Source organism: Pezoporus occidentalis, unplaced genomic scaffold (genome assembly GCF_034315485.1).
Source record: "Pezoporus occidentalis ecotype Australia unplaced genomic scaffold, CSIRO_AGI_Poc_V1 ctg32, whole genome shotgun sequence".
Classification (NCBI taxonomy): domain Eukaryota; kingdom Metazoa; phylum Chordata; class Aves; order Psittaciformes; family Psittacidae; genus Pezoporus; species Pezoporus occidentalis.
In genome coordinates this window covers 3,378,155-3,396,968 of record NW_026915158.1, presented here as the reverse complement: position 1 = coordinate 3,396,968, position 18,814 = coordinate 3,378,155, and the positions used below count along the sequence as shown (strand labels likewise).

Here is an 18,814-nt window from a genome sequence, read left to right as displayed (position 1 = left end):
TCACATTCCTGGTTTAGGTCAGGGGGAAGGAATTGCAGGGGAGCCAAGAACAAGGTGATGTGTGTGAAATCAGCACCATGTTGTGCAGTGCCACCTCTCCCTGATGTTCACCTACTGCATGCTTAACTAACTGTGCAAAAATGAACCCTCATGGTTTTACCACTGCCACTTCAGGACAGCTGATAACCACCAGGAGCCATTCATGGCTTTCACTCCCATGTCCATGAGAGCTCCCATCTCAGTCTGCTTAGTAACAGGGTACACCAGAAGGCTTGCAGCACTGCTGCTGTTCTTCCTCCAGGCTCAGTGGGGGAATAGAACTGGCACATTCAGTACTAATGGCTGGCAATAATTCTGTCATTTATTTTACAGTTACAATCCAAATATATATACATATATATTAAAAAAAAAAAAAAAAGCTGATTGGATTAATGCAATGTACAATTCCATGGAGTGGTGACAAAGGGGCAGTCAGCACTCCCTAGCCTACTGCCCCTGAAACACTCTTGGCATGAAGATCATTGTCAAATCATCACTGAAAAACTCCGTTTGAAGGACCATATTTACAGGCTATTTACATTGTTTTTTCAGGCTTTATATTTCCCAAGTAAATACCACATGATCACTCTGAACGATTTCTTCCAGAGGAAAATACTTGATTAACTGGCCTACTGTTTGTTTGTTACTTAGAAGCCTTGATGCAAACCTCCTGGGAACATGTCCCAATCTCCACAGACCACCACCACCACCACCACCACCACTGGAATTTAGAAATACTTTCAGGTGATTCAATCCAGGTTTTCCATTGCACAAGCAGGAAATAGCACAGACAGGTCACCTGCTGTCACCCAGCAGGTTATAGTGCTTGCAGTGGGGCAGGCTCCTTTTTTCCCAGCATCATGTAGGAGGAAACAACTAGATGTCCATCTTGGTTATCTCAAATGGCAATCAATATACTCTCAGAATGCTGCCACTGAACTGGTTTGAGCAAGTTTGCCTCACCTAGTTTATACAGCCTTTGACTCAATACCCTGATTCTAAGCTTTAGGTTGGGAGTTTCTCCAGGGCAGCGTCAGGGACCAAGATGCAACTGAGCAATGAATGATGTTCATAACACCCGCAACCTCATAGGTGCAACAGCCAAATTGGTAACACTCACATACAGCAACATGGAGAAACCAACCACAGTGTCAGCACCAGCTTCTGAAGGGAGCCCATAGGCAGTGATTTGGATTGACACACGTCTCCTGCTGCCTTGGTCAATGCTATCACAACCCCATTTTCAGTTAAACAATTTGCAGAAAGCAATGGTAGCGTGTTCTCCACTCCCATTTATCCTCTCAGTGTCTTAACTGTCCTATACCAGAAGAAAAAAGAAAGAAGATTAAACCAGTCTCATACTGTGAATAAAAAAATCACATAAGAGAACATACGGAATCAAAGTATGCAGCATCAAACCTCCTAGCAGCTTGGCTAGAGCAAGCTCTTGGAAAGCATTATGTCTGGCTTCCACAAAAGGAAATAAGCATTTCTATACCACAAGGCGTGCAGAAAAGGCATTAGAGAGAAAGGCCACATACTGGATAAGTATTGCATTTTCTGCATGGCTCCAGTCTCGGGCCATGGATTAAAATTCTTTTATTACCTATCTTCAATAGGAGCTGCTCCAAGCAGTCCAAACAAACAGTCTACATTTTAACAGGCATATGACTGAAAAAGTCCCTTTTTTCCTTCTAGTCCTCTCTAAACAAAACCCCCACCATTCAAATACAAAAAGGAACCATTTGCTCATCTTCACAGGAAAAACTCATTTACAAACTCCTTGAATAGTGGCTGTTATATTCCAGGTAACCAGAGTCACTGGAAACCAAGGGGTTGCTGACTCAGGGCAAAACCTGTCTGCAAGACACTGGGTGTACATTCCATGAGAAGTTCAGAGAGCAAGGGGACATACAGGAGAGAAACCTAAAGGAACCGCTCAGCCCCTTGCAAAGGTTGACACAGCAAAGCCTTAGAGGATGGGAGGACTTAGAGTAGCTGCAGCACGGGAAATTTCAGGGTCTCTTTACCCCCTCCTCCCTTTCACCATAGTCACTGCTACAAGACTCCTGGTGTACAACACCATGTTTGAGTCCCTGCAACCCCTTGGTCCAAAGGGAAGCTGCAAGTACCCATTCCAGGGCTGAGCTCAGACCCAGGCAGACAGCTGCAGTCTTGCCAAACTTTTCTGTGACCCCAAAGGCAATCAGTGCCCACCAGACAACCCCCCAGGCTGCGCTGGCTGCCTCTCCAAGCCCACAAGGTTCCACGTGCTTCCCTTCAAATCTGCAGCTGGTCTGGGGACAATTCCAGCCTTGACTGGAAAAGGGCAAGAAACAAGGGAGGCTCCAGCAAGAGCCTTGAGCTGAACAGTGATCAGACACATTCCAACTGCTTCGATCTAAAGAGCACAGTGCAAACACCTGCAGACATTCCCTGCAGGCCATGCAGCCGTGCCATCTCCATAATGTGTCAGTAGCATGAAGCAACTGCAGCAAATGGCTCTTAATCAAGAAACTTCAAAGTATGGGTAAAGAGGAAACCAGATCCTCCTCTTAATGCATCTTAAGCTGGAGCTCAGTGTGCTGAAGGATGTCTAGATGCTACAGTAAGAATTGCCTTAAAAATGCAGATCAAGCTGAAGAAGGAGACTGCAGCTAAGAAGGAGACTGCAGCTGCAGCTGGAAAGGGAAGAGGGGAAAATCCCTTTTCTCACCCCCAAAGGGGCCACAGAAGTGCTGCTAGATGGGTATTCATGAGACTCTGAACTCACATTCACTCATCTCAACCACAGCTGTCCTCAGAGATGGAAAAATCAAGCTGAAATTACCTGGTCTGCACCAACCACATCAACATCGACATCTTCAGCTGTGTCCTCTGCTTGACCCTCCTCTGAGACCTCTTCTGCCTTAATCTCATCTTTGCTGGGGGGGGGAGGGAAAAAAACAAGTCTTGACAAACTTGCTAACAGAGGCTGCACATTGCACAAGTGTGCTTAAGGCAGAGTAGTTCACATATGAAGATGTGCTGCCGAGATATTCATGTTAAGGTAGGCCAAAGTTTCTGGCCCAGTATTCCCCAAGTACGAAAGAGGTCATGCTGCAGAAATGCCAATAAAGCAGTTCAGAAACAAAACATTCATTTAAACAGGGGCTACCTTCTTCATTTTCATTTAATACATTTTTGTTCTATTTTGTGTTTACGAGGTCCATTCAACAAGTGTCCCAAAAACTGGAAAAGCATGTGTCTTCCTGGGATTTGTATTTTGTCTTGTAACCTAACATGGGAAATGACACCTAACACCTCAGTAAGTGAAGAGTATTGAAGCAAAATACCCCAACTGAGCATTCTGAGTACTTTAGAGAGTTCAAAAGTAGACTCCAGACTCCCTAATCCTGCAATACCTGTCTTTCACCCAAGTTCTGTGAGGTTTTAACAGCATTCAGACATGCACATCTAGAAGAAAGTCACCAGTTACACAGTGGTTGCCAGCAGATCTGCAGACACAAAAATCCTCTTTCGTTTCCAGAGAAGCAGAAAACACTCATTGTGCAGCTGCAGCAAACAGCCAGGGAGTAACCAACACAACAGGCCTCTAATTAGGGACAGAGACAGAGAACGGGACAGGGAGCCTTCCTCCTCCCTTGCCTTTTTTTTTCCTTCACACTCGATATTGTCCAAAAACGTTCGGAAGCCCTGGGGGACAATCAGGCTAAAGCAGTAAATGTAAATACTGCACTGAGGAAACAGAAACGCCAACCTGTCTGTGGGACACAGCCCGTAAGACAGACAGGAGGGACGCACACCCTGAAAGCATTACAAAGAGCAGAAGCAGAGGTGGATAGAGACCCCAAGTGTCAGTACAAGTGAAGGTGCTTTTAAGACATAACAGTCTCACCAGTATCTTCCACGCAGTCCTCCTGGACAGAGGAATGGCAACTGTTCCTGCAAGTGCACCTCTTGGGATTTCAACCTCTTCCTGCTCTTGCCTGCTGCAGAGGCAAGCTGGGAAGCACAGTGTGGTTCTGGAGCTTTCCTTGTGGCCTCAGTCTGGCTGGTTTCAGGCAAAGACCCTGTAACAGACAGTGAAGAGACTCGTGCTTCAGCCTCCCCTCAGAGGACTCAAGACTGATCTTTCCAACATGCTCCCCACAGCAGTGAAGCAATTGGGCCAGGCTCAAAGGGAGACCTGGAGCAAAGCATTTGCTTCTAAAGGAGCCAGCTAAAAGCCACAAACAAGATAATCCATTTATTTTGCCCACTGGTCATTTTTGCAATCTAGAGGTATGATCTCGGCCCCAGTCCATAAGTGCTATCAGTATTGTTGAGTTTATATAACCCTCCAGAAAAGAGGGCCTTTGGGACACATAGGAACAAGCCTGATGAAGGCAAGTCACTGAAAAGAACATTTCTGAGAAAGGATGAGAAAGAAACTAAAAGATGCTCTGGGAAAATTGCCCGTCCTCCACACAAAACTGCATGTGTCTACAGCACTTTGCATTTTTACTGGCAATTGTTTCCATAATGGCTTTACTGCATTTAAACAAGTCCCTTCATACCCATGCAGTGAATACCTCATTATGGATTGGAAGTCCATGAGAGCTGCTAAAGCCTGGATGCAGCCCACCTAACTGTAACTCTTTAAGTTAGGAGTATAATTTTACAGGTTCCCTAGAAATTCAAGGACCCTAGCAGATGATTTGGCTCAGATCATCTGGGTTAATGTTCTGAATCAACTTCTAGAAATACCTCTCCTGTCTCAATTATCTACAGGGCCTAAAGCAACAATGCTCTTAACAATTAAAAGCAATGAACCAAGTCTCAACAGCACAGACAAATGCCAGAGCTCAGTACAGAGAATTCATCCAGAACAGGTTGCCCAGAGAATTTGTGGCTACCCATCAAAGGAAGTGTACAAGGCCAGGTTGGATGGGGCTTTGGTCTAGTAGCAGGGGTTTGGAACTAGATGGTCTTTAAGGTGCCTTCTAACCCAAACCATTCTGTGATTCTATGATTACCTGAATTTGGCTCACTCAAAGTCTCCAGACCAACCTTACTGCTATTGAATGATGACAAGACCTTTAACAGCAACACAGCTGAAGGCAAAAACCACAGTTCAAACTGTAAAGTCCACAACTTCCAGCACACTGCGGCACTGCTAATGCAAAGCATGAAGTGCATTTTAGCTGGGACAGTGCAAATACAGCTGGTCCAGAACAGGGAAGCTTTCATACCATTAGACAATTTCCTTTTAAAAGAAGATGTCTTAGATGTGCCCACAGGGGACCACTCTCCTGAACTGCCAAGCACAGAGTTCTCCTCATCTTCATTTGCCAATAATGAGTTCCTGTACCAAATCAATGGCTGCCATTCGTCTCCTCTGCAAGGCAGTGGTTCTGCTACGTACCTCTGTAAGTAAGCATACCTGGAGGAAACCAAAAACAAGCATAAGAAAACTCAGTACCTTTCCCCTCAATATTTAGGAAGTAATTGCTAGGAAGGCATTTTCCCTCTGCTCTCCAAAGGTGTAGACAGAACTGTCAGAGAAAAAGAAAGGGCATTCCTTTTCTCAGAAATATCCGACATCTCTGAAATATCTGAATATTTAAATAGCAGAGGCCTTCAAAGCTAAAAGGGTGCTTGAATGTAAGCATTAGAAACAATACTAGATCCACAGGAATCACAGAATTACATCAGTCACTAGAATGCATTGCCTGTGCAGGAAAAGTCACTGTCAGTTGCTGCTGCGAAGAGCAGTTTCAACAGAGCAGAACTCTGCAAGGATGCACCTCTTGTCCTGGTGGCCCTTTTCTGTGTCACAGACTGCAATGCAAGAGATCCCAGATGAGAGATGTTCCTTGTGGTTCAACAGGATAGCACATTGGGAAATGGGGGATTTATGCCATGAGTGCCTGTTTTGTCAAAACTAAAAACAAGAACAACCAATTAAGCCACTTTTCTATAGTATCATCTCAAATTCAATCCAATTCTCTCAGGTTACAAATAAAATGTCAAGTGTCTGAAAGATGCAGCTAATAGCTCTACAATTACAACACACAGGGTGTGGGAAACATTAGTTCAAATCCCTGTTCTGCCTGATCCAATCCGGAAGCTTGACATTAGGCCCCCCTGAATTCCAGATGAAGCCATCACCTCTTCTGCAGCAGAGAGGACTCCTTCAAGCCTTCTTCTCAAAAACCAGGACATTCCTGACCCAATCCTACTTCATAACAGTAAGAAAAACAAAGTCTGACTCAGGATTAGAAACTGGATATTCACTACATTTCAGCTACAGCTCGTCACTTTGAAAATCAAGCCCAGTGTTGTTAAAATGGACCCCACTTTCGCAAATACCAGAAGTGATGGTTTTAATGCCAGCCTGTGGAGTATATTATTCTTTCTTTGATTAGGAGTGTGGCCTGGAAAATATCAGACATTTCATTTGGTTTGCAAAACAAGAAAACTGGTGCTGGGAAGAGGTTAGAGTAAGCACCGACTCCGAAACAATTACAGCCCTGGACTCCGGGGGGGCCCAGGGATCAAGCAACCCTGGTAATGGAATTTGTTGATTTCAAACAAGCATGTATTGTAATTACATTTTTAGGGTCTAATCCAACTGCTATCAATGTCAATGGAAAGACTCCTACTGATTCAGGAATCAGGCCCCTCATGCTGCTTGTTATTCAATAATTCATTTCTTGTGTGCATTTTGTGGCACAGAGCAATTGACAAGTCCAATATTTTACTGCTACAGCCTGGGCAATTACAGGGAAGGAGGTTAAAATCCATATACTTTGATGGTGTTGAAATATACTCCTTTCTAACAAATGCCCATATTCTGCATCTCATCTGTTACAGGTACATTCACATATGTTAACATACATACCTGGACATCAATCCCATGATTAATAATAAAAATGAAAATAACCAGATGTTTATTTCTAAAAGTTCATGTTGACCTAAAACATTCCACCCAGTAATTTATGATGGTGCTAAACCTAAATATTTCTAAGAGGAAATATAATCTCCAGCCCCTGCAAGGCATTTTAGGACTCCCAGAATAGAAACTGTTACTCTAGAAACTTAGTCTGAATGTACTTGTGGATAGAATTGCTATTTCCCCCCCTTGTGAATTTTATTGTTTCCCATTTGTTCCCAGCAGCAGGGGGGAGGTCCAAAGCATTAAGAACTGAAGCCAAAGTGCATTCCTTGCTAGGTTCTGTATTTCCCACAAAAGTTTTCAATGAATAAACCTACCTGAATGTATCTAATAATACATTCAGGAATATACTTCTGGAATATATCCCTCTAGTGAAGAAGTTAAATATAGCCCTAGGAAAAAATTGTTGGGGGTTAACTTTAAATCTGCCTACTTCAATGATGAAATATTTTCCTCTTGTTTAATTAAAAGTTACTCCTTGGAGGTAAATGAAATGACAAAGTTATTCAAGGATAGATTAACAGAAATCTACTCATTGCTCAAGTGTCGCCACAGAGATTATAACAGCTCTTTAAATGCAGGCAACATGGACAGAGTTGCACAGAAACTGTACAAAACAGGGCCTGGAGTACCTCCCCAGTAAGAACAGGCTGAGAGTTGGGGCTGTTCAAAAAGAGAAGGCTCTGGGGACACGTTATTGCAGCCTTCCAGTACCTAAAGGGGGCCTACACGAAATCCAGAGAGGGACTTTTTACAAAGGTGTGTAGGGACAGGACAAGGTGAAATGGCTTTATATCAAAAGAGGGGAGATTCAGATTAGACTTTGAGAAGTTCTTCCCTGTGAGGGTGGTGAGACACTGGCACAGGTTGCCCAGAGAAGTTGTGGCTGCCCCATCCCTGGCAGTGTTCAAGGCCAGGCTGCACAGGGCTTTGAGCAACCTGGTCTAGTGGAAGGTGTCCCTGCCCATGTCAAGGGGGTTGGAACTGGATGAGCTTTAAGGTGCCTTCCAACCCAAACCATTCTGTGATTCTATGGTTCTGTGAAAGCCAATTCTAGTCACAGATCTCGAAGATCCTCTCTGAGAGGAATGCAAGAATATAAAGGGAAGTTACCACTACCCACAGATTATCCATAACAGATTTACCAGGAATTGCAATCAGAATATGTCAAATACTTTTCTTCTGTATTCTGCATTTTGGGTTTGAGTTAATTTTTCAAAATACACTGTCTGGGTAGCTGGCAATTATTATTAAATTGTGTTTGTCATGTAAAATAACAGGAAAGTAGACATTTTACCACTCTTGGCCCTTGTTATATAAAAACTGCTTGATGACACTCATGGAAGTTATCCTCCAATTTAAGACAAAGCGACACAGGAGCAAACAAGTTACACAAGGCTCATCAAGACATGATAGCAGATTGTTTTTTTTTTCCATTTCTGCTGACTTCTTCAAAGTGGAATTTTTCTTGTCAGGTACTGGGGTGATTTGCTCAGAAATTCAAACAGGCAGAAGCATCTTCATGTTTCATCTTACATTCCTGTGTCCTCAAATATGCTCTCAGGAAAATGGAAATACCTGTTACATATTTTGCAATAGTTTTTTACAGTGCCTGTAAACAGCAGACTGAAGTGCAGAGATCCAGATCCCACAGAAGCAGCACTGACTTGGGAAGTAATGACAAAGGACAAATAGAAGGAAGAACATTACTTCCATCTCAAAAATAACTTAAGTTGAGGCAGGTGAAGAAGAGAGTAAGAGACATAATAATACATCTCTCCGTGCAGATGCATAATTCCCCATGATGTCAAAATAAAGATAGCATTGTTATATTATTAAATATAAATATTTAAACCACTGTATAACATATGCCCAACTAGATCAGGGCATATTCCCCCATAAATAGTAAATTCTTGAACTTAAACGTCCGCATTATGAATAGTGTCATGTGTATTTCTATTCCAAATACATTCCCGTGGAACTCACATAATTGAGCTTGGAAGCTGTGGAATTATGTCATCACAAAATAATGATCTGGGCACTCTCTTCCTCCACCTTTTCTGCTTTACTTTTCTGTTCAGAAAAACAGTCCTGCCACTCCACCACTAGCCAGTCAAACTGCAGATCTCTTCCACCAAATTAACATTGTCTTTCCTACAGAAGAATTGCCATCCATGGCCACAACTATGTCTAGAAATTAACTAGAATGCATACTGCATGTACAATCTGAAATAACTCCTACTGCAAAACCCAACAAGTGTCTTCAAGCTAACAGCCTCAGGGGCAGATTGATTTCAAAGGTTCTCTGAAAAGCCCTCGAGCAACTTCTGCAACACTGAAGGTCAAGTGTCCCATGTACAGGGATACACAAAGCAAACTGTGTATGACAATGTACAAGAACTTAACTTACACTAGTCTTTTGTCTGGCTTTAGCAGCTTGTTGGAAAATTCACTGATGATTAACAGAAAGCTCAAGTTAGGAGGCAAGCATTTTCCATGTACTCCATTAGCTCCTTGAAAAGCAAATTCAATCCCTTCCCTATTGGAATAGGAAAAAAAAAGGAAAAAGAAAAACAGAGTAATAAAACAGACAAACAGACAACGAACAAAGCAATGACAATGGACAAAGTGATGTTACATGGCACATACTTGTGTATCATGGCTACAGATTCTCTAGATTTCACTTGGTCCCAGCCAAACGTTAGTGAAAAGCGACGAGCAAGTTCTTTCATGTTTGTGAAGGAAGCAGAGAAGAAGTCCAAACTGCCACTGCTGTCGTGGCTTTCTGCATGTGCCTGAAACAGCTGCAAAAGAAGTCTCAGATAAGCAACCATACGTAATCCTACAGGCAAACAAAGCACTAGAAGGACAGAGACACACACAGCAAGCAACAGCTGGCTTCCACAGACAAGCCTTATGAAAGAGCAGGTAAGTCATACTTTAGAAGTACATGACTGGGACAAGAAGGTACTGACACAAATGACACTGTTGTGCTAACAGGCATAAATCAAAAATGAAAAATAAAACATGGTGTGCATAAACAGAGAACCAATTCCTGAAGATGGTGGCTCCACTGACCCCATCTCCTGCTGGGACTTCTGAATCAAGCCCCAGAGGCCTAATTTGCCCGAGAAGCTTCTGGAACATCAGAATGCAAAAATAAAGCATCAAGTTTGGCAGCAGCATAGTCCAATTTCTTTAGAGTGAGACTGGGTCAAAAGCACGTTTTGAGCCCAATTAACTATGTTTGGGGGTTTTCTTGGTTACAGAACATGGGAAGGTAGCTTGTTCTCTTCAACTTGTTAACTTTCAAGGTCAAGCAATAACCAAAAAGGGCCTGTTGCCTATGTGATACCTAAACACAAAGTCCTGACTATGTCAGCAGAATATATGTAGCCAAATGCTGCTTAGCCTCATCTAAGCTCAGATTTCAGGGGCTAGTTCACAGATAAGCCCCTGGCAATGTGTGTGAAATAAGCAAAGCTCATGTGTCAACACCCCCTGTGAGGAGCCTGCTCTGTGGCCTACAGCACAACTCCAGGCTAGAAGCAGCTCTGCTCATGGGCAGAGCTGGCAAAAGCAGCTGCTAAAATAGCTAACTTGCCTCATCAGTCAGCAGCTGCAAGCCCCAGCAACTGAGACCCTTCAGAAGGGCCACAACCCACTTTCTTCCAGAAAAAAAATACTGCAGATATGGGGGGGTCAGAGCTTGCCAGCCACAGGTACATTTCTGGTTCTTTAAACTGAATACGAATTGAGGTAAAATACTGTAAAATATCCTCAAACTTTTTAAGCTTAAGAGACACCTACCGTATCCCAAGAAACACTTCATACTTACACATCAGTCCTAACACACTATGCATTTGAAGGTTAAAACCGAGATCAAAAAGAATCATGCACAAAATTACATTTTAAAACAGATGTAATGATTTGTAAGGAGTTTTGATGCAAAAATCAACATACACATAGAAAGTACAGGCAAGGAAAACAATTTCTTCCACTAGTTCGGGTTTTCTTTTTCATGGATTTGAATTTTGAATAATTACAGCAACGTAAAACACTCCAATATGAGTACAGCTGTCATTAAGAGCCCCTAGCCTCTTGCTTTAACCTTAACCTTACCTGCTGCAGACAGATAATCAGTGTCTTGGTACTCTGAATTTTGTTATTGTGTCTCGTCTTGCTTAAAGTTTCTCTAATTATGTCTCCAAAATCATTGTAGGTCTATTAACAGAAACAAAACAAATGAAATTATCATTACCCTTCTTTAGCACTGGGAGTATACAAAATACGACTGCTTTCATGCAACAGAAGTTCACAAAACACTCCCAATATCAGAACACCCAAGATAAAGATGAAAACTGGACTTTTTCTATTATTTCATATGGAAAGCAATGCCATGCTCCTTTAAGAGAATGTAAGGATTAAAGTTACACTGAAATTGCTAAGTATTTATTACAACAAAAGAACAAAGCCTCCTCAGGAGAGAAATAGAGAGTTTTCTGTATATAACCAGTGCTTGCCTTGGGCCCAGTGAAAAACAAGATCCATATTCAGGGATTTCAAAAGTCCTGTTAGTTGGCTCAAGGAAACTGTCCATCTGTGCTCTTCTCAGTCCTCCTGAAACCCACTTCAGAGTGGCTGAAGCTCTACCAGTTGTTTAAACACCAGCACTCGTGTGAAATCTAGGCCATCTGTGTAAGGACTGGGTGAGCTGTATAGAGTTGACAAGCTTCAGTGTGGGAAACTATAGTTAAAATACTCTCCTAGCCATAAACTGCTTCTCTGCAGTGACCTCTCTGGAGAAGCTGAGGAGCAGATGTGCAGCCAGCCATACCCCCTACTCAATTTTCAGTGACTTTGCCTGCAGTGAGGTACCTTTGCAGAGCAAAGGGGGAAGATTTGTCATGCACTTGCTTGATTTTATAGCCCTTTTGTGATCATGCAAGGATTCTGAGCCATAAGACTATTAACCCCACATCTTTCACAAACACTGGAGTCACTCTGAAAAACGAAAATGCACTGATAAGCAAAGCAACCTCATCTAAAACATTACCTTAACATAATACTTGTAGATTTCAGCAGCTGCAGTCATCTCTACCACATTGTATGCTATTAACTTGCAATACGCTGCAAGAAGACTCCGCTTTTTGTGCAAGTTGTCAAGTTTGCAACTTTCATCCTTTCTTTCCTCCTCTTCTGTCAGGTCTAGGGAAACAAAACCATTGAAGTTTTGTTCTACTTACTCAAGATCTCAATTTTAATGACAAACTTTCATCCAAATAGCACAGACTGCTGTTCAGTCAACACAGTAAGCAACAGATGCTAGTGCTCCTTCCTGAGCGTATCAGAAAATACAGGGTTTTTTTCCATTTCAAAGCTTGAAACTGATGACAGTGAAAGCAAGTTATTTCCACAGTCTTCTGTCTACTCTCATTTTCATGGGGCTTTTACATTTCTACTAGTCAGAATCTCTGTGCACAACACTGTTCACAGATACAGAATGGAACCAGGCGCACAAACATGCCAAATGGGAGAGACCAGACAAATTGCAACCACATTTTTTTTCCCTCAAATAACACAGATGCTAGAAAACCAGTACATAACTCATGAGAAACCCTACAAAAGCTGCCATGTACCATCAACAAGGGAAGAATTGAGATGGAACTCTCCAAGTGGTTATCAAAAAGAGAGAAAAAAGTAATTTCCTATCATTAACTCTCTGGAACATGGCTTAATTACTAGATGGAAAACTTGTGGAAAACAAATACTCCTAAGTGTCTTCCAAAACAGCTACAAAGGTGCTTGGGGAGAGCTTCTTGCAGGAGGAGAGCTGAGATAAACTCTTTCCTGCTGCAAATGTAAGTAAATTTGCAGATACTTCTTGTGGTTGATCCACAAGATGATCCACAAGATTCAGTGGAAACAGATCAGTGTATCACAGATCAGCCACTTTCTTCGTAAAGGGACCCAGTCAAAAAAAAAACAAACAACCCCAGCCCCTTCTCCCCTCAAAAAAAAAACCCAAAGACCAGCCAATTTTCCTGATACATTCAGTGCAGATGACAAATGACAGCAGAAGTGGTAGACTGTTTCTCAGGTGATGAAGATGTCTAACCTTTGCTTTCCTCTTCTTCCCCCATGAAAACATGTTCCTGAATAAATAAAAGCAGTTTTTCCTGAAGTGATGTGCTAGGAAGATAATCCAGAAGTCCAACTGCTTGTTCGTTATTATTTGCATCCTGATGACTCAAAATCAGCAACCAGTCACAGAGTATCAGGAAGGCCTGTACCAAGCAAACAAAGTCAAACAAGTTTTTAGAGACCACTTTCCATGCCAACTCCACTTTCCATCTCCATCAAACACCAGTATTAACAAACTAGCTTCTATCCCACTTCTTCCTTGCAAGCTAAAGATTTCTGTTTGCTCCAGCATGTGGTAAAATGCCACAGCAAAGCCTTTCTAGAATTTGTACCTTAGGATACAGCATATATAGGTATCATGCATGAACACCACCTAAAGGCTGTCAAATTTCCATGGAAAGAAGAGCTCTGTTATGCTAGAATATCTCCCTTTTAACACATGAATTACTGGACAATTTCTCCCACTTTTTGAAGTAATATTCATAGCAGGGAATTACTAAAGCAATTATAGCAACCAGTACACAGTACACTGCTCAGTCTAGTCAGAAAACACAATGATTATAAACCAGCAAACTGAGACATTCAGATTCATGAATTGAGACATTCATTGATTCTGCAGAAGGACTGTGCAGACACGTATCTGTGCTTGATTAAAGCACTGAATTTTGTAGCATTTCAACTAACATAACTTTAATTTTCCTTTAAAATAAATAGTCAAAGATTGGGTTTTTTAGAGTTATTTTTCTGCTAAGAGACTAAAAAAAATACCAAAAATCAGCAGAAGGAAATACTAGTATGAAAAGAAAGGCAGACATTTAAAAGGAGGACTGAGCATGAACACTAGTTAAGTGATAGAGAAACACAAACCTTTTCTTTTACATCTTTATCCTTATGGTGGAGGAAGTGCATGCAAATCTGACTGAAATGTCTCAGCTCCCTTCCTAGTGCAAAAAGAGTCTCCTAAAAACATATTCAGGAAAAGTGACAGGAAAAATACGTTATGGACTATGATTCATTAGAGAATTATAGAACAAGCAGCAGTTGCATCTGTCTTCCACTGTTATTATTCATTCAAGATAGCACAGCTGATGACATTATGAAAAAAGCTGACATCTCCCAGTAGCAACAGCTTACTTACTAGCTATGAACAACTTCTAAACCATGGCTTGTTTTCAGGCACAATATCTGGGATAGAAAGGTCAATTCATAAAAATATATAATTTCCCCTCAACTCTGGTGCAGAAATGTGACAAATACTAGTAGGACATGGGCACCTGTCACACTTGCTGAGGCTAGTGGTATTCAGCAAGTCACACTCTGTTGCTCCATCTGTATGATGGGCAGTTTAATAGCGTGTATTCCCTTATTCCCTTCCTCACTTCAGTTTATCCTTATGATGCAGTAAGGATGATTTTCACTTCAGAGATGGAAGTAGTCATGAAAACTCTGGTCCATCCCACCTAATTTGCAACATGTATTGCCTTCTGAAGTTGCTCTTCTCCCTCCTTCTATTGACTATAGAGGGAATGTAGTTTAACCATACTGCTACTGCACTCAAAAACTTAGACACCTCTGTTTGTTAAGATGAATCCAGACAGACAGACTACTTGATTTGCCCACAGCCATAGAAAAGACTCTAATCCTTCATCAGGTCCCAGCTGTTGCACTGCACTGAGCTTTGAGCAGTGAATAGAAGAGGAATGCCCTTACAGGAGGGCTGAATTCTGTGCTATGCAACTGTACATTTACAAGAAATGGGATCCATCCCAGGGAATGCTGCAAAGAAGCAGAGGGGGAGGTAAACCATTGCCTTAACACTCTTGGGGGTGGAGGGGGAGGAAGAAACAGTCCTAGACCTGCTGGTCCAGGAAGTGTTCTTTTTTGGTCTTAGAATTTCTCTCTCTGGCAACATCCAGATTTGGCCCTGCAGAGTGGGCCATAACATTGTGCTTCCAGTCAAAATCTGCTCCCATATGAAAGGTCAAATTAAAAAAATATGCTGCCCCATTATCAGTTAAGCTAGCCATGTCTGGACTGAAAGGCAGAACATATTAGAGCAGCGAGAGATGCGGACATCCACACAGGAATGGAACGGGACAGGAATAGATAGTGAATCAGTCACCAAACAGGCAACCTCCCAGCTAACAAATGTCCATGTCAGTGTCCTATTCTGCACACATGGGAGCAAGCACCAGGGGAAGGAGACAGAATTGACAGAAGCAACAGCAGTCACTGTAGTCAGAAACTACCATGAAGACAAGCAGCACAGGTACACATTCACATGTGAACTGAAGCATAAAGGAGTTTTGCTCTGTGGTGTCTTAAACTAGACTGTCTTCTAAAATACCTGCCAGAACTTGGCACTTTTGAAAACCAATTAAGAAAGTAAATAGTTGATGAGAAAACGGCCACTTTCCTCAAGCTTTCTGCTAGAAATATGTAAGAAAAACAAGAAAATAAGAACAAAACAAAGCAACAGATTTCCTGGAGGATTCACTGAATACTCTTTGTCGCTTAAAACAAGAAAACAACAAACTATCTGGTGGTGGAACAAGCTCCTTATCTCCATGAAGCCTCAGGAATTCAATGCACATGTTTTGCAGTAAAAATAGAGGTGATCCACTGTTTACTTATTCTCCTGCAGCCTGAAAAAGCATAAACACTTTTTAAAAAAGGAGGGCAAAACAGAGAGAAAATGCCTCAATTCAACTTGGTTTCCTCAAGAAAACACACAAATTATCTCCTTAGAAAGCTTGGCACTCAGTTTTTTTCTGGCAATCTAAGAAAAAAAAAGCAACTTAAACTTCTAGAATCACAACTCTGGCATTCAAAATTAAATGGAACAACCAACCTTGGGAGAATTTTCTGAAACTGCAGCTAGTTGCCACAGGAGAGAAAAATACGTGGACTGGAGAGCTGGCACAATAATCTGCAAATAAAACCACAGGTACTTTATTTATATGAACCTTTGCACATGAAACTCAACAGCAAAAAGCTTAGGAAGCAAAAAGCATTCAAGCCTGACATTCTGCACGCTGCTTGCATGACGGTTTTTGCACTGTAAAGTATTTAGACACTGAAAATAAACTTAATGAGTTTACAAACAAGCAAACATTGCTTCCTGAGAACCTCCATTATTAAGGTGCTGCTTCTGCAGAACTCTTGACATCTTGATGAGTTCAGTGGAAATTAACCACATACTAAAAAGAGTGTTCACAGAAGCTAACTTTAGCTTAGCTTCTCAGGATTTCTCTGCAGTCTTTGATTAAAGGTTGACTCCTTCAGAGGGCAATTCAGAGCAGAAGCCAAACTTCAGTGCTCCAATGCCCCATCTAAACAAGTCCACCTCTACCTACTTGCTGCAGACTCTCTTTACTCAACTGTATTTTACCCCTTCCCAAATAACCTCAAGTTGTCACCTCAAAACAGGTGCTGATTAACAGTCATGGCTACTGGAGTACTTCACCTTATAATCCCAGGATATACACCTCCATCTTGGCACAGCCAATATTTGAATTGAGGCAATCAGACAACAAAAGGCTGCAGGTGAGACAGCTGGTAATTACAAACCATTTTCACCAAGAGTCAATATTCAAGCAACAGGTCCAAAGTATTCCTGTTTCTGGTTACATGCAATCTACAATTTCATGTGTACTGAGAGCAAGACTGTACAATCATGGGAAGTACTGAGTGTGGCAAAGGATCAATCCAGATGTCAGGTGATTACCATAGTTTTGGATACTCTCCAAAATAAATGAATCTATGGCATGAATTTACCAATTCAAATAACGTTATACCAAAGACAGCCTCTTTTCCCCAGATAGAGAAATGGAAACAGTACCTTTCTGCCCCATAGGACATTTATATATAAGATTATTTAGTATTTCCTAATTTTCCTGCTTTCGACAAGAAAAAACTCCTTCAGTGTTAAATATTAACAACTGACCAGAACAGGCAAACTCCCATGTTCCATTTCAAACACCAGCAACCTTAAAGTCTTGTCATACAGATTCCACTTAGTGAGATCGTGTGCACTGCAAGTGAAAAAGAAATGACAGTGATACACTAAGCAAGAAACAAAATCTCACCTGACCAAACAGGTTAAATGTATCCTATTTTTGCCTTTATCTGATGTATAGCGATAATGTTAAACAACTAATTAATAATTCTAAAGGGGGGAATTAAATTGTTTTCACAATTTAACACTGCAACCTCTAAACCATAGCCTTACAGTCTGCATTCCTACCACAAAACTGCAGTGTAATGAGGAGAGGAAAACCAGCTTAAACTCTGTTCCTTTTCTTGTACTCTATCCACATTCTCTAGGTGCCCAAAAGGGTCTAAAGAACAATTTCCCCACCTCACTTTAAAAGGTTGTTTCTAATACTCGAGTGTTCACAGCTCAATGTTAGACTTCTCTTTGCAAAAACAGAGCAGCCCTAGCACATAGGGTAGGTAAAAGACTAAGAAGGCAGCCAAATTCCCCACTCTACTATCTTGCATGATAATTTACTTGGTGAACAATCCCTGGAGAACCAAGCTTTTGAGAAATACATCTTTTAACAAAAGAAGATCAAATAAACTAAATCAAACAAAGCAGATAACACCTGCCGGGGGAAAAAAGACTTTATTCACTATACCCTCTTCAGACTGACCACCAGTGTTGACAGTAAGGCAGTGCAAAAGCATCCAGCTAGGAGACAGGCACCACAGAGAGAATCTTTGCTGCCCACTCTGAGATCCCAACTCTGTAACACAGACTTCTCAAGCCACATTAGGGCTAATGCTCCAACCTCAATAATGAATCCAAAAGAAATCCATACCTAAGAGTACAGTTCCGTTAAGAAGAAACTAAATGTTGCAGCACTTCTCATAGAGATCATTTTCATTCTTTTGGGAAAAATCTTATTAAACCCAACAAACAAGAGCAATTCTCACTTTGCACCTGTTAGGTGGATACTTCAGTATATGGGAAAGTAAATTGTGTAAATAAATATCTCACTTATGAAAAGCTGCTACTCTTCTCAAAACAGAGTGCATCCGGGAAATTTCTCCTGCATCCGTACAAAATACTTCTTCCTAAATTATGAAAGTTTGGGAAAGAGAAAGGAGTCAGGCAGTGTGGGGCAAGACAACTGCTATGTTCTCTTCCCAACCAATCCACAAGTTTGAATTACTTTCCTCCAGCCCTCCCCAGTCCCTTCACCTTTAACAATGCTACTCATGTCTTCCTGTACAGTAAAAAGAAACCACCACTTGACTGCATGGAAATCCTGTATAAGGAAACATTCCTGACATTAATAAACCCATGGCAGCCTCCCTAGCCTACAGTATTGCTAACACAGAGATAAAACTAGCAGTTAGGCTAACACAGAAGTGCTGACCCCCAGACTCACAGGCCATTCGTGGTCCCTCACACAGTTGTTAAGGATCTCTGGGGGGCTAACTCTTCACTTGGTGCTGACTCTCCTTGCTTCCAGCTGCCAGATCACATTCAAAGATAGCTAAAAATACATTAAATACTTTCCCATAGATGCAATTGCTATAGTTTCCACAAGTATACTACGTGATTATGGGAGACAGTATATACAACCAGGAATTAGAAGGGAGGGGTTCCAGGAGAAATCTTTTTATTTAGATATGGATCACACTAAAAAGGAGTTGAAGAATCCCTGGTCTAGCACTTTTCTT

At 41.6% G+C, this 18,814-nt stretch overlaps 1 protein-coding gene across 3 annotated transcripts in view; it reads right to left on the bottom strand.

Annotated features, from left to right (window-relative positions):
- Positions 1-339: 339 nt before the first annotated feature.
- The window catches only part of LOC134168675 (cohesin subunit SA-2-like), a 58,585-nt gene continuing 40,110 nt past the window's right edge, over positions 340-18,814 (bottom strand). For all 3 annotated transcript variants that reach the window (XM_062628648.1, XM_062628650.1, XM_062628649.1), the window contains exons 21-33: positions 18,126-18,202; positions 17,070-17,157; positions 15,975-16,052; positions 13,991-14,083; positions 13,098-13,266; positions 12,036-12,187; positions 11,102-11,203; positions 9,629-9,783; positions 9,390-9,518; positions 5,274-5,464; positions 3,938-4,112; positions 2,870-2,963; positions 340-1,357 (exon numbers count right to left, since the gene is read on the bottom strand). In XM_062628648.1, the coding sequence (XP_062484632.1) occupies positions 1,349-1,357; positions 2,870-2,963; positions 3,938-4,112; positions 5,274-5,464; positions 9,390-9,518; positions 9,629-9,783; positions 11,102-11,203; positions 12,036-12,187; positions 13,098-13,266; positions 13,991-14,083; positions 15,975-16,052; positions 17,070-17,157; positions 18,126-18,202 (1,512 nt within the window). In that variant the 3' untranslated portion in view covers positions 340-1,348. The remainder of the gene's footprint in view (positions 1,358-2,869; positions 2,964-3,937; positions 4,113-5,273; positions 5,465-9,389; positions 9,519-9,628; positions 9,784-11,101; positions 11,204-12,035; positions 12,188-13,097; positions 13,267-13,990; positions 14,084-15,974; positions 16,053-17,069; positions 17,158-18,125; positions 18,203-18,814) is intronic.